General features: G+C 41.0%; 1 protein-coding gene across 1 annotated transcript in view; it reads left to right on the forward strand.

Annotated features, from left to right (window-relative positions):
* The first annotated feature begins 2,418 nt into the window (after nucleotides 1–2,418).
* Nucleotides 2,419–13,822, forward strand: part of LOC122808182 (scavenger receptor cysteine-rich type 1 protein M130-like) — a 650,469-nt gene continuing 639,065 nt past the window's right edge. The window contains exon 1 of the mRNA XM_044079150.1: nucleotides 2,419–2,449. Within this exon, the coding sequence (XP_043935085.1) occupies nucleotides 2,419–2,449 (31 nt within the window). The remainder of the gene's footprint in view (nucleotides 2,450–13,822) is intronic.

Below are 13,822 nucleotides of genomic sequence, written 5' to 3' on the forward strand. Positions count from 1 at the left end.
AGTCCTCCTGCATTAAGACATTTCTGTTAGTTCAGTAGTTTGGAGTAACAGATATGAAGTGATTTAACTCTTCTTGGTACTTTGGTGTAGGTCTGCATGAAAGAAATGTTTCATTGTCACTTGGACCTTGCCTTCCTATACCTAGTAGGCTTTGGTAAAAGTGTTTTTCAGCCTCAGCATAAGCGATAAGACATTTTGGGTGATTTTTGTTTAGACTGTGGTGGAACTGTGTGTTGTTCACAATCTATGATTTTCTTGAAAGGAAAGCCATCAGATTAGTTAAATATTTGAACTCCTTTCAGACAGAATTCTTTGTGTGAAGTAAGAGTTCATTATCTGTAAGCATAAGGCAATTTCTATATTGCTTAAAGATACCAAGTGCTAAGAGGGTGGCAACAGAAGTGAAACAAGTAGGTTTATCTTCCATTTTTTTCCAGTGATTTGGGGAATTAAGTTGAGAAGCTCACAGGAAAAAAAGTTTTTATAAGTATATAAACTGATTTAGAGAGGGGTGTAATTAAATGAGCTTTCTTATGGATGGACACAATAACACAAACTAAGTATATATAAGTATATCTACTTCTAACACAAATAAGGTGTTCAGAAAATGGTACCCGTCTACCTGTGACATGCAGAATAAACACCCTGAGTTTGCTCATGTGATAGCTTGTGATATTGATCAGGCTGATCTAAGGTCAGTACTGCCCCATTACTACTAGCATATAAACTTTCCAATAAGGGGTAGAAGTACCTTGGATAAAAAGTACACCAATATAAAGCAAGCCTACAAAGAAGTGCAGTATCCATAACTCAGCAGTTTGTATCATCTTTCTATCATGCTGGTGCCTGCTTATAAACCTGCTATGGTCAGGGAGAAACCTACAGTGAAAGAGAACAGGCTTTGGCCAGTGGGAGCATTATGAACTCTCCAGGATTGAATGTGTTAACTGGAGTATTTTCAAGGAGGTAGCCACAACAGTCCAGCACATCGACGCAGATGAATACACCAAACCAGTGATAGCTTACATCATAAAGTGTGTTGATGATGTCACAGAGATCAAAAGCATCATCACAAGAGCTAACCAAAAGCCATGGCTTACAAGTAAGTTATATGATCTTCTGAAGGCACGAAATTCAGCCTTCAGGGCAAATGACAGGGAAGCCTTAAGTGCTGCAAGGGCAAACCTGAAGAAAGGCATAAAAAAGGCTAAAAGGGAATATGGGAGGAAGGTAATAAACCACTTCAAGGACATGAGGGATTCCAGACAGTTGTGGCAGGGTATACAGCAAATTACAGACTTTAAAATGAGAGCTGCACAATGTAATGATAACACTGACTTCTTAGACAGGCTGAATACATTTTGGAAGATATGAGGAGAGGAACACCACAAATGTGCAAAGGTTACACACAGAGTGGTATGATGCAGTACTCAGCCTTAGCCCAATGGAAGTAAAACGTGTACTACAGAAAGTCAATCCCAGAAAGGCGGCCGGTCCAAATATTATCTTGGGTAAGGCATTAAAGTTTTGTGCAGACCCACACAGTACTCATGGATATATTTAACACCTCATTTGGCCTGATGAAGGTCCAGTCATGTTACAAAGAAATGAATATCATCTCTGCCCAAAAAAACTCATCCTCCAGCTTGAACGACTTCAGGCCTGTTGCACTAACATCAACAGTTATGAAATGCTTTGAGAGACTAGTCAAGAAACACCTGTCTGCAGAACTATCATCAGCTTTTGATCCACTGCAGTTTGCCTACAGGGAGAACAGATCCATGGCTGATGCAATAGCGGTCGATTTGCATCTTGCACTTGAGCATCTGGACAGCAAGGACAGCTATGTGAGAATGCTATTCATTGACTTTAGCTCAGTATTTAACACAGTTGTTCCTATGAAATTGATCAATAAGCTAGTACATCTCAGCATCAGCAAACACCTCTGCAATTGGATCCTGGACTTTTTGATTAACAGGCCACACAAGGCTTGTGTGGACAAGAATACCTCTAGGAGCATAACACTCAAGACAGGTGTTCCTCAGGGTTGTGTTCTCAGCCCCCTATCCTTTACTACCCTAACTCATGACTGCACAACAAACTTCAGTACAAATCATATCATCAAGTTTGCTGATGACACCACAGACATGGATCTCATCAGGAGAGGGGATGAGAGGGCATATAGAGAAAAGGTTAACGCACTAATTGCCCGGTGTATAAGACACGACCTTGACCTGAATGTAAGTAAAACAAAAGAGATCATCATAGGCTACAGGAAGAGGCAAACACCTCATATATTGCTCTTGATCAATGGCGAAACTGTGGAAAGGGGAAGCAGTACCAAATTCCTCAGAGTTCATATCTATGATGATCTCTCTTGATCTGGGAACACCTGCCACATAGTGATAAAAGCACACAATGTCTCCACTTTTTGAGAAGACTCAAAAAGGTAAAACTACCATTGTCAGCACTTTCTACCTTCTACAGATCAGCAATTGAAAGCATCCTAGCATCCAGCTTTTTGGGATGGTATGGGAGCTGTTTGATCACAGATAAGAAATCCCTGAAAAGAGTGGTGAGAGTTGCCAAGAGGATAACTGGCACTAGTCTGCCCACAATCCAGGCTCGTTATACATCAAGGAGTCTAAAGAGAGCCACCGATATACTAAATAATGCAACTCATCTTGCAAACAGTCTCTTTATGAGCCTGTCAAAGGGTAAAAGATATCACAGTATTCAATGCAGGACAACTAGATTCAAAGACAGTTTTTATCCGAAGGTGATCAGACTTCTTAATTCCAACATTAGCTCTGATTACTGATAGGTCAGGAAGTTGGGACTTCCCATTCAATGTGTAATATTATTTTATCTATTATTTAAGCCCAGCCAACCATTAAAATGTACACTACTAACCCAGGTGCAATATTTTTTCTTCAGCTGCTACTGCTATGTGTTTACTCACCCATAATGTTGTACATGGTTCACATGCAATACTATTATTGGACTTTGCTGATAGTTGTGTATTTTTAGTATCTTAGCAAGTGTGTGTTTCTAGGAATATATGTGACTGTATATGTAAGTGCAGAGTTGATTTATAAGACGGTGGTAGTACTATTATATGTTGTTTTAAATTATGTCTTTCTATGTATGTGATTTCTTTTTTGTCTAACCCATGATGAGCTAATTGATTAGAATCTCAGTTAAATCTATACTTGTCTAGATTTAAATGACAGTAAAGTTACTTTTGACTTTGACTTCGACTTTATATATCCAAATACATATATATATGTGATACCCCTGCACTGGCCGAGTAATCAAGGAGCCTCAGTCCTCACCACTGGCAATGGTGGGGGATGTACATAATGGGAGGATTACAATTACACACACAGTCAAGTGCAATTTCCCTTAAGAGCAGAGAGTGATCACAGTCAGTCTGAGGCTGGTTTCTCCCTCTTTCTCCAGATCCTCAATAAGACTTCCCACTGGCACAGCTATAGAGTTGAGTCCTTAGCTAGGGTTCCAAGCCAAGTCTTCCCAACACTCTCTCTGTCCAACCAGTGCTTCTTGTCCCTGCACAAGTAGCTGACACACACACACACACACACACACACACACACACACACACACACACACACACACACACACACACACACACACACACACACTTTGAGGTTTGATTTATACACACACCTGGGAAATGCTGGCACAGGTTTATGAGCTATGCCCCCTTATGCCCAGACCATAATATAATTATCACTAACACCAGAACCCCTTATCAGCTACTTTCAGGCCCTTCCCAAAGGGTGACTGATCCTACTGTGTAATGTTACTATTATACAAATGGTAAGTGTGACCAAGACTTGCAAGGCTATTTAGGAGTGGCCTGTACAGTGTCACCAAATAAATATCCATGTACTCTAAGAGATTAAATATCTCCAAACAAACCAGCTACAAAGATAGGTTTAAATATATTTAATAATAAATAATAAAAGAATAAGACAATACTCAATCAACACAGAAACTACAGAGTTCAGAATGGCAGGAAATATTTTAAAACAACATTGCAGGGCAGTCTCAAATAAATGCAGAAAACATCTAAACTAATATTTTCTATATTCCTATCTATATCTAAAATATACTATGCCCTAAATAACTTACTTACAGAGCAGCACACAGACAGAAGTGCTGAATGGATGTTTTTAGGTGCAAGACAAAATACAAAATGCAAAGTCTCTCTCTGAGAGAGTTCTTAAATTAATATCAAACATTACTGCTGGATCAGCTTGGATGGCATCACTCTTTGTCACCTGCCCTCAGTTCCCAGGCTAATAGAAACTAGCATCTCTGTGTTAAAAATACACACTTCTCAGATGTTTGCTGAGATCTGGAAGTCGTAAAACAACTAAGCGCTTTTCCATTTTAGACCTAGTCATTACTGCTCTCCAAGACAATAGAAAAACTTGTAGCTCTAGACATTCCCCAAGATTCAATAAACTCCATGCAGAAATAGTGCTATTCCTGCATGGAGTGAACCATGTCCATTTACCCTTAGCTTTAACAGCAGCACGCATATTTATGAAGGTGTGCTACTGATAATGCTAAATGGACATGAATACCACTGAGTGCAGGGGGCATGTTTAAGTAGTGCACGCACATCTAACATGCCCCCTGCACTCAGAAAGTGTCGTATGGCACTTTTTAAAAGCATTTCAGTGGCTGCGGACATTGGAATAGATAGGGGAGCAAGAAATCAATGCAGGGGCTGTGTGACAGGTTCTGTCACACACCCCTTGCATTGTCAAAGTGCCGTACAGTGCTTCCAAAGCATTTTTAGTGTCCAGGGACACTGAAAGCAGGACATACGGATAGGAAGCAATACAGGGGGTGTGTAACAGGTACTGTCCCACACCCTCTGCATTGTCAAAGTGCCATATGGCACTTTGCAAGTGCTTTCAGTTTCCATTCTCAGGTATGTTTAAGCGTAGCTGAGCGGCTGTGCACATTATGGCCCTCTGCTCAGCATTGCTTAAACATCCAATAGGATATAAATAAAAATATACAGCTAAAATCTTAACGCTGAGACAGCATATTGGTTAGAGACCTGACTTTGCATGCAGGCATTCACAGTTTGAGTACCCAGCCAGGCACTTTATTTTTACACGGGAAAGCAGTGTTAAAATTATTTTTATTTTAATTTATGTAGTATTTGATATTTGTCAACCAGGGTAATGTAGCTGGTCTAAAATGGAAGGGCTAGTGCATATAACATGTGAAATCTCCCATGCATACACAAGTGTCCCATACAATATAGTCACACTGCATGATAATGTAATGAAGGCACATAGAGGGACATCATGTAAAGTAAATCATATACACTTACTGCTATGTCAGTAATGATTAATGAAGTCATTATTCTAATATTTTCTAAAAATGAAAAGTGAGCAATGGTTAGCAGCACTCAGCTATGCCTAGCTGGTTTAAGCATTGCTTAGACATAAATGCTAAGCAGCAGTCAGCTCAGCTAAGTTGATTTGCACACTGTTAAGCAGTGCTCAGCAATTACCACTTTAAGCAATGCTTAAATTGTCTTAGCAGGTTTGCACACTGCTTAGCTGAGCTCAGCATTTTCAAAATGGGCCAATAACAGCAAAGGGTGGGAATATAGCATTATTTAAATGGCACAGGTGGGAATGCAGCCAGGATCTGTTGTAGCTTGATCTGAGTAGGAACTATGTCAGATGTTGGTGAAGGCTTGCGCTTTCGGGTGCAGGGCTGGAGCATTTTGGAGTCCAGAGTCATGGCTGGGTTTCTTGTAGCAAACCATAACAACAGACTGCTGCAGGGCCAGTACCAGGTCTCACGGTATAAAGCGGAGGCCTGGGACCATCTGGCACACAATCTCACCAATGTCACTGGCATCCCCTGAACTGGTGAGCAGGTGTGGCATCACTATGCCAACCTAAAGCGGAGGAAGGGGGCGCTCTTGGCCCAGTGGAATCAAGATGCTTGGGACAACCATGCTCCAGCAGTTTGTAAATATCCCAGATGTAGCTGTACCAAATTCTAGCCTGAGTATGTGAAGTGAAGCTAAGAAGACATAACCATCTTTTAGCATAGCTTAGCTCTGGGCAAAACTGTGCAAACCTGCTTACAACTGCTTAAAAGTGTCTTAATCACTCTGTCTCTATCAGCCTTTGTTCTGCCCAGTAAAAACTAATAAGCCCTGTCAAGTCTCAGATCCAGGATGCTGGCACTACAGTCACAGCAACTTACCACTACACCATCAGAGCTGTTGGAATTTGTAATGCTTTTACAAACATATCATGCATTCTGGTAATTTAACATTAATGAAAAAGTCATTTCCAAGTCTAGAACCCTAGACCCTGTGCACTACAATCACAGCAATGTACCTTTACACCATCTGAGCTATAGGGATCTGAAATGATTTAACAAGCATATCATTCACTACAGTCATTTACTATAAGGGAAAAATATATATCCATAGCACTTTAGTTGAAATCCGGAGACCAAACAATGACAATGTCAAGCCTGACATTGTCGAAGTATGAAGCTTGCCCCTATCTTGACCCATGTTAAAGCCCATTTCGAGGATGAAGATGAGTCATATTTAGACAATGTCAGAAGTTGACATTGTCGTTTTGGTGTATGTAGATCGATGAGCTCATCATTCAGTGGGGCCAGTTCGACCATACTACAGTAAATATATATATATATGTATATATATATATGTATACATATACATATATCTATATATATATATATATATATATATATATATATATATATATATATATATATATATATATATATATATGTATATATAAATATATATGTGTGTGTGTATATATATATATATATATATATTATATATATATATGTATATATATATATATATATATATATATATATATATATATATATATATCACCAACCTCTTACTGCAAGACATCTGCAAAAAGCCAGACAAAGTGGGGGGATAAAGGGAAAACAATAGTGACATCTTTGAAATATGGCTGTTATACGCGTAGAAGTCTGCTAGAGTAGTATGGTTTGATTTAACATACAATTCCTGATAGATTGCAGGTCTGAAACACAAACGATTGTCATCATTTACTGATATCAATGCTCACATCATCCCAGTGATTTGTCAGAAATCCTCTACTGTTATGGCGAATGGACCAAACATATGACCCACCCATCTGGACAGTGTCTATACATCTGGACAGTGGAGCGGTATGACTGCAATCATGTAACAGAACAGAAAAACAGTGAGAGCTGCAAACCATTTCACCTAGCACCTTCTGAACCACAGTAAGACCAACACAATACTACCCCAAATCTGCTCTGAGGAATTTCCCATGTACTTCCATTTGTATCATGTACTACAGGAATGGAACTGTAGGGAAAAGCAGATATTGGTGAGAAATAGTCCACCCACAACCATTTGCACCACAGTCACAACAACATTCCAGTACCCCAAATGAACTCTAGAGTAGAATGACTGAACAAACATATCCTGATTGCCAGTCACACATTTAACCGAGATATACTGGCCCAACCCACAGTCTACTCGGAATCCTGAAGTCTTACAGGACATCTCTCAATCTGCCTCTACAAACATATACACCTGATAGACCACCAACAACTGTAGCAGCATGCACAGTCAGATAGAAAAGGATCTATGACACTCACATCTGCTACTCTTCCTACTCTGCCCAACAAACATTTACACACAACACTGCTACACAGTCTTGGTGCTCTGTTAATAATGGCCAGACATACATAACTCTCGACTGTAGAGATTTCCACAGAATGTCCAGAGTGTGGGACCATATTAATGGCCACTGTGGCATACCACTTCCAGGAGTCTGCTAAGTCACTGGGATGATATCAGGAGTACAGTCACTAAATAATGATATACCATACCACTGAACCTCTTACTGCAAGACATCTGGACAAAGCATTAAATACTTGGGGGATAGGGGGCCAAAAAGAGGGTCATCTCACATAATGGTGTTATAAACTGAAACAGTTGCTGGTGTTACAGGCTTTATTGTAACATAACATCCCTGAAAGTTGGATGCCAACATTTACTGACTACAATCCTCACATTATCCTACTGATTTCTCAAAAACAGAAATTGTCTAAGGAACAGACCAAACATAATAGGCAAACCTATGGCAGTCTGTGGACAACTGGACAGTTAAGAGGTATGTTAGAGACATATCACTGTCAGATGACAAACCCTGTTAATCTAGCAATCCTCTATGTCTATAACAGCAATATTTACAATTTGTACCCAATTCTGGAGCTTTGTCCCCCATGTTGTTGGGATGTCTCTACATGCCTTGTCCTGAAAGGTATTTCCACCTACCGTCTGTGAAGCTGTAGCCCCCAAACCCCCATAATGTCCTCCACATGGACAAGGAAAAGGGGCAAGTTTCACATGAAGGACTTAATTATAGCACTTTGTTGCTATGGCATTGTCTAGTGGAAAGACAATACAGCTGTTCTGGATGCAAGCAGCAAGTGGGAGACATCAATTGGTGCACAGGCCATCACCTGCTCATGAGGATTAACTACAAATGGCAAGCTGCTGCCTATGCAACACAGGTCTGAACCCATCTACACAAAGACAGACTGTGACTTCACAAACCTAACTATTTGCATTATTCTGAGGAAACTCTTCAGCACTATAACAGGTATGTCAATCATGTACGTTTGTAATGGAATGCAGAAGGGGGGATGCAATAATGTCAAATAGGAAGTTAAACACTAGGTTGCAACAAGACCTGCTGGACTCACATGCTGCTGTCTGTCACCTATGGACATTCCTGCTAGCCCTGTCTGCAGTGACATGGATCACATCTCTGGCCTCTGAGTCACCCCAGCAAAGGTCAGCTCATGTATGACAACTACTGGAGTGTCTGTTGTCCAATACTTAGTGTGACACTGCTAGGCCAGCTATTTGAAATGATGTAAATATTCATATGTCACCTGTGAATGATACTATGATACATATGCTTGTCTTACAAATGTAAGAGATGTATATAGGGTATATGCATAGTACACAACAGAAGTGTGTGTTGAACTGTATGTTATATACTGAGCCCATACCTGACAACTGCCCAGAGTTTTGCAGACGGGTCTATATCATAACATCAAAGTGTTAAAACTTTGAATGTTATAACATCGAACTGGTAACATCAAAAGCTAAAAACCCTGAAGACTGAGAACAGAGATTTTTTTTCCCAGGGAAAAAAATCACTGTACCTGTACACAACACGAAACACACAAACACTACTAACTATGTCTTACTTGGGGGCTGTGATCCCCACAACCCACCTAGTTAAATATACCAACTCCAAGATTGCACCATAGAAAAGGCCCACCAAATTCTTTCCCTGGAAAATAATTTGATGTTCCGCAGCTTCAGTATTCTCAGTTTTTGATGTTAACTGTTCGATGTTATAACATTCAAAGTTTTAACACTTCGATGTTATGACATAGACCCTTGCAGACTGACCACATGTCTGCCTCATATTAGTAGTCAATGCCTCATACAATTGCGTATTGTTTAGCACATCTCTGGCAACCTATTAAAGACTGAGGTCATAACATAATAGCATACATTTGCTTGTCAGATGTCATATCCTGTGGAGTAAACCTATGAATGCAACATCGTCTTTGCTGGCAACTATGTGTGTTTCAGCTATATACATAAAGTGATACTATTTTCCGGCCTTTGCCCACCAGTGATGTGTGCCTTTGTGCAGATGCCTTGCTCTAACAGGCGCTAGGTTTCTTAGCATGAAACCCATGTCAATGCAAGTGCACCTTGTCCTGTAGGATGCCAAAATTTGTGAAATCACTGACACCTGCTTTGCAGCTGTGGAGAGCACACTAACCTTGACAGGCTACTCATACCATCATACGTTTAGACCACAAATTGAGCACAGCAAAGCCACAGGAGGTGCAGTGTTAAACATTATCATACACATACACACCTCTAGGCTGGCCAAACAGTATGATGCATGGGAGACATCCTGAGTGCAGTTAATAGTTGACAAAACACCTACTCAAATCATAGCTAGCTACAGGCCTCCAACCATGACTATAGACACCCACCACATCTATTGGGACATGCTGGAATCCATTAGGATTCAATCGTCTACTCTGCTCCTGGGTGACTTCAACTACCCAACCATAGTGTGCATGACCTATGCCACCTGAACATGAATGCAGAGATTCCTCAGTTTTGTCAATTGCAATTAGGTGGATCAGCTGGTCAATACTCTTATGATAGGTGGAAATATTCTGTACCTGGTCCTAACCAACATGAGTAGCCATGGTAGCACTCCTACAGTGTCATCCTCCTTGGGAAGATCTGACCGCATAGTCATCACTGTTCAGGTCACCATCTCCCCCTGCCCCCCCTTGTCAGGGTCAAACAAATTTAACTTTACACAAGTGACTATAAATCTCCTCTGAGGAGGTAGAAGTAGCTTTACAGCCATCATCCCATCAGTTGGAACTAGAAGTAGTGTCCAGGCCCATACCACAATACTATCTGGTCACCTACATAGCTGTATGGGCTCAGAAATACCTGACAGGACAACAGCATCTCCCTCAAGGTAGGGTAAATGTCCATGGTGGACAGCAGCAATACACAAATACCATAATAGGTGGAAATAATTGCTGGACAGGGCCAAGAAGGAACAGATGCCTTATTGGAAGCAATCTCACCTTGGTCTGCACAAGCATATAAGGTCACTGGTGAATTACCCTAAGATTATCTTTGAGAACATATTGGACACTTCCATCAAAGCCAATCACTAGGACTTCCACACATGTGTCTGCAATCCCAGAGGCAACACACAAATCTGGTCGGTAGTGGTGGTCAATAACACCACATACACATACGGCATAGATATAGGCAACCTGCTGCAGGCAGTTGAAGTGTAAACATCACCCACTGCCCCCCCATTGGTACACATGTGCATGCACAGCACCTGCCCCCTTTCCTCATCATCAGGAAGCAGGTCCATAATGCCCTCTCAAAGGCACCATACACAAGTCTCCATCGGCCTGATACCATCCCTGGCTGCATCCTACATGAACACAGGCATGTGCTCTAAGATCCATTACACACTGTAGTCAACCAAATCCTGAGCACAGATGTTATTCTATCTGCACAGAGGACAGCCACTGTCAACCCAATACACAAAGATGAAGCAATCCACCATTCAATCCAAACATATGCACATCAGTCTAACTAGCCTGATCTGCAAGGGCATGGAAGGCAAAATCAAGGACAACCTCAAAATGCCTGAGCCCACACAACACGGTATTGTCAAAGGAAGATCAGGCCTGTTAAATCTGGTTGAACTCTCTGAAGTGGTCAACAAACACAAAAATAAGGGGAAGATGGTGAACAATGCCTACCTTCACCTAGCCCAATTCTCTCACAATAATCCCCAGGTGGCCAGGATACATACACCTACACAACTAGGCATCAACCTGTATGTCACCAGATGGGTAGCTAACTGGCCCAATGATAGTACTCACTTGGTCAAAGTAGTAGAACCCACCTCTAGTAGTAGAGTCTTCCAAAGTGGTATTCCCCAAGGATTGATCTGGGATCCTCTACTGTTTGAGATATATGTATCTGAGGTACAGGACAAAGCAGTGGTCTGTGGCTGATCAGATGTACAGATGCTTGCAAGCTGGCCACTGCCTTACATTCCCCTACTGATGTGAGCATCCTCCAAGAGGCCCTAACCCAATTAATGAGTGGTACAAGAAGCATTTCTGCAAACTGAATGCCAGGAGAGGCATCATTCACCCTGTTGTGGCAGATGCCATCCACACTACTTATAATAGTAATAACGTACTGAGCATGCAATCAGGTGTGAGGCGATTTGTGCACCAAAGCTGGTAGCAACCTGACAGTTTCTCACCATGTGGGTACCATTGTACGGAAGGCTAACTACATGGCCCACCTCACAAATACAGGTATGACATCCAGGAACCAGGAGTCTACAACATCCCTGTACTCCACCCTTATCAGATGCATTACCAAGTAAAATGGTTCCATTGGCATGTACTTTGCCAAGCAAATGCAGCAGTTGGAGAGACCACAGAGGTTCCTGACCAGGAAAATCCAGGGTCTGTAACACCTGTCCAATACAGGTTGGCTAAAAGCCCTGTCCCTGTACTCAGTCTCATAAAGACTGATCATAGGTGACCTGTGTCTGGCATACAAGGCCATTTCCAAACCAGCCTTGATGGCGGTTCTGCATATCTGTAAGACAAACACCACTCACTCATCACACATGCAAGGCCCTCACCTGGTCTGTGACATGTGTGATGACTGTGCCCTGGCCCAGCAATCAAGGAGCCTCAATCCTCACCACTAACACCAGGGAGGTCATCTCCTAGGTGAGAAAAGGATAACTAATACACACAGTAAAGTAAAATTTCCCTTAAGTGCACACAGAGATGACAGTCAGTCTGGAGCTGGTTGCTCCCTTGCTCTCCAGGTCACCAATACGACTCCCCACTGGCACAGCTATAGGGTCCAGGTCTCAGCCAAACTGGGCAAGATAGAACCTCCAGTACCCTCTCTGTCCAACCAGTGCTTCGTGTCCCTGCCCAAGTAGCTGACACAACACACACACACACACTTTGAGATAAGTATTTATACAACTTCACAGACACTCTTGGGAAAGGCTGACACAGATTCTCCAGCTGTGCCCATTTACCCAGACTACACGGTAATAATTACTGCCACCACGCAGTTAATAATATCAGCTACTAAAAGGCCCTTAAAAGGGTGGCCAATTATTACTGTGCAATATTAATATCCAATGGTAATGTGACTATACAGTCTAAGGCTTATTGGAAGAGCTTAGACAGTACACTCTATAAATATATAATGTACTCTAAAGCATACTTCATCTCTACACAAACCAGCCACAGGTAGGTTTTAAAAATATCTAATAATAAATAATTAAAACACAAGACAAATCTACTACACCACAGAGATATCTAAGAGTTCAGAGATCATAAAGAAACTTAAAATAATATTGTAGGAAAGATCTGATTATACAGAAAAATACATAATCTAACTTTATAATCTTTAGCTAATCTTAGAGAAAACGCAGTGCTACAATCCTACTTACATACATAAAGAGCATAGACAGTGCTGGTAAGTTAGATGTCCAGATCAAAATGCTTCTAGGTCTCTTGTGAGAAATAGTATTTAAACATTACTAACAAACATGTCTCTAAGGCCCTCCCAGAATTACATTATTTGTGACACTTAGGTTTTCCCAGTATTCATATTGCATCATCTTAACACCTGGTCTGAGTTCTCAGGCCACAAACTGCATTATTTAGCAATCTAACACATGCACAGAAACTTACAACAATAGAAGACATTTCACATGTATATACTAACAAAACCTAAAGCAATAAAGCACCTTACATATCTAAATTCTAGTCATAAACCTTAGCATTAAAACAATGGGCATGAAATCTTTATCCAGCTGCCCTCAGGCCAAATTCTAACATGAAAGGATACAACATACTTCACTGGGCCAATAGAGTGCAATGTTGTTGCATATTTTGCAGTTCCACATTTCACAGTGTTTTCTTATATTTTAAACCACAAGCCTGTATTTTACATTTATTTATATAGTTGATAGAATGATATATTAAATTTTATTTGACTAGGCTGGCAGCCTTCACCCATCACTCCCTAGTCATCACATCTCTCCCTCCACAGGGAACTCAAGCA

The sequence above is a fragment of the Protopterus annectens genome, chromosome 8.part0 (assembly GCF_019279795.1).
Source record: "Protopterus annectens isolate FY-2018-M chromosome 8.part0, PAN1.0, whole genome shotgun sequence".
Lineage (NCBI taxonomy): Eukaryota > Metazoa > Chordata > Ceratodontiformes > Protopteridae > Protopterus > Protopterus annectens.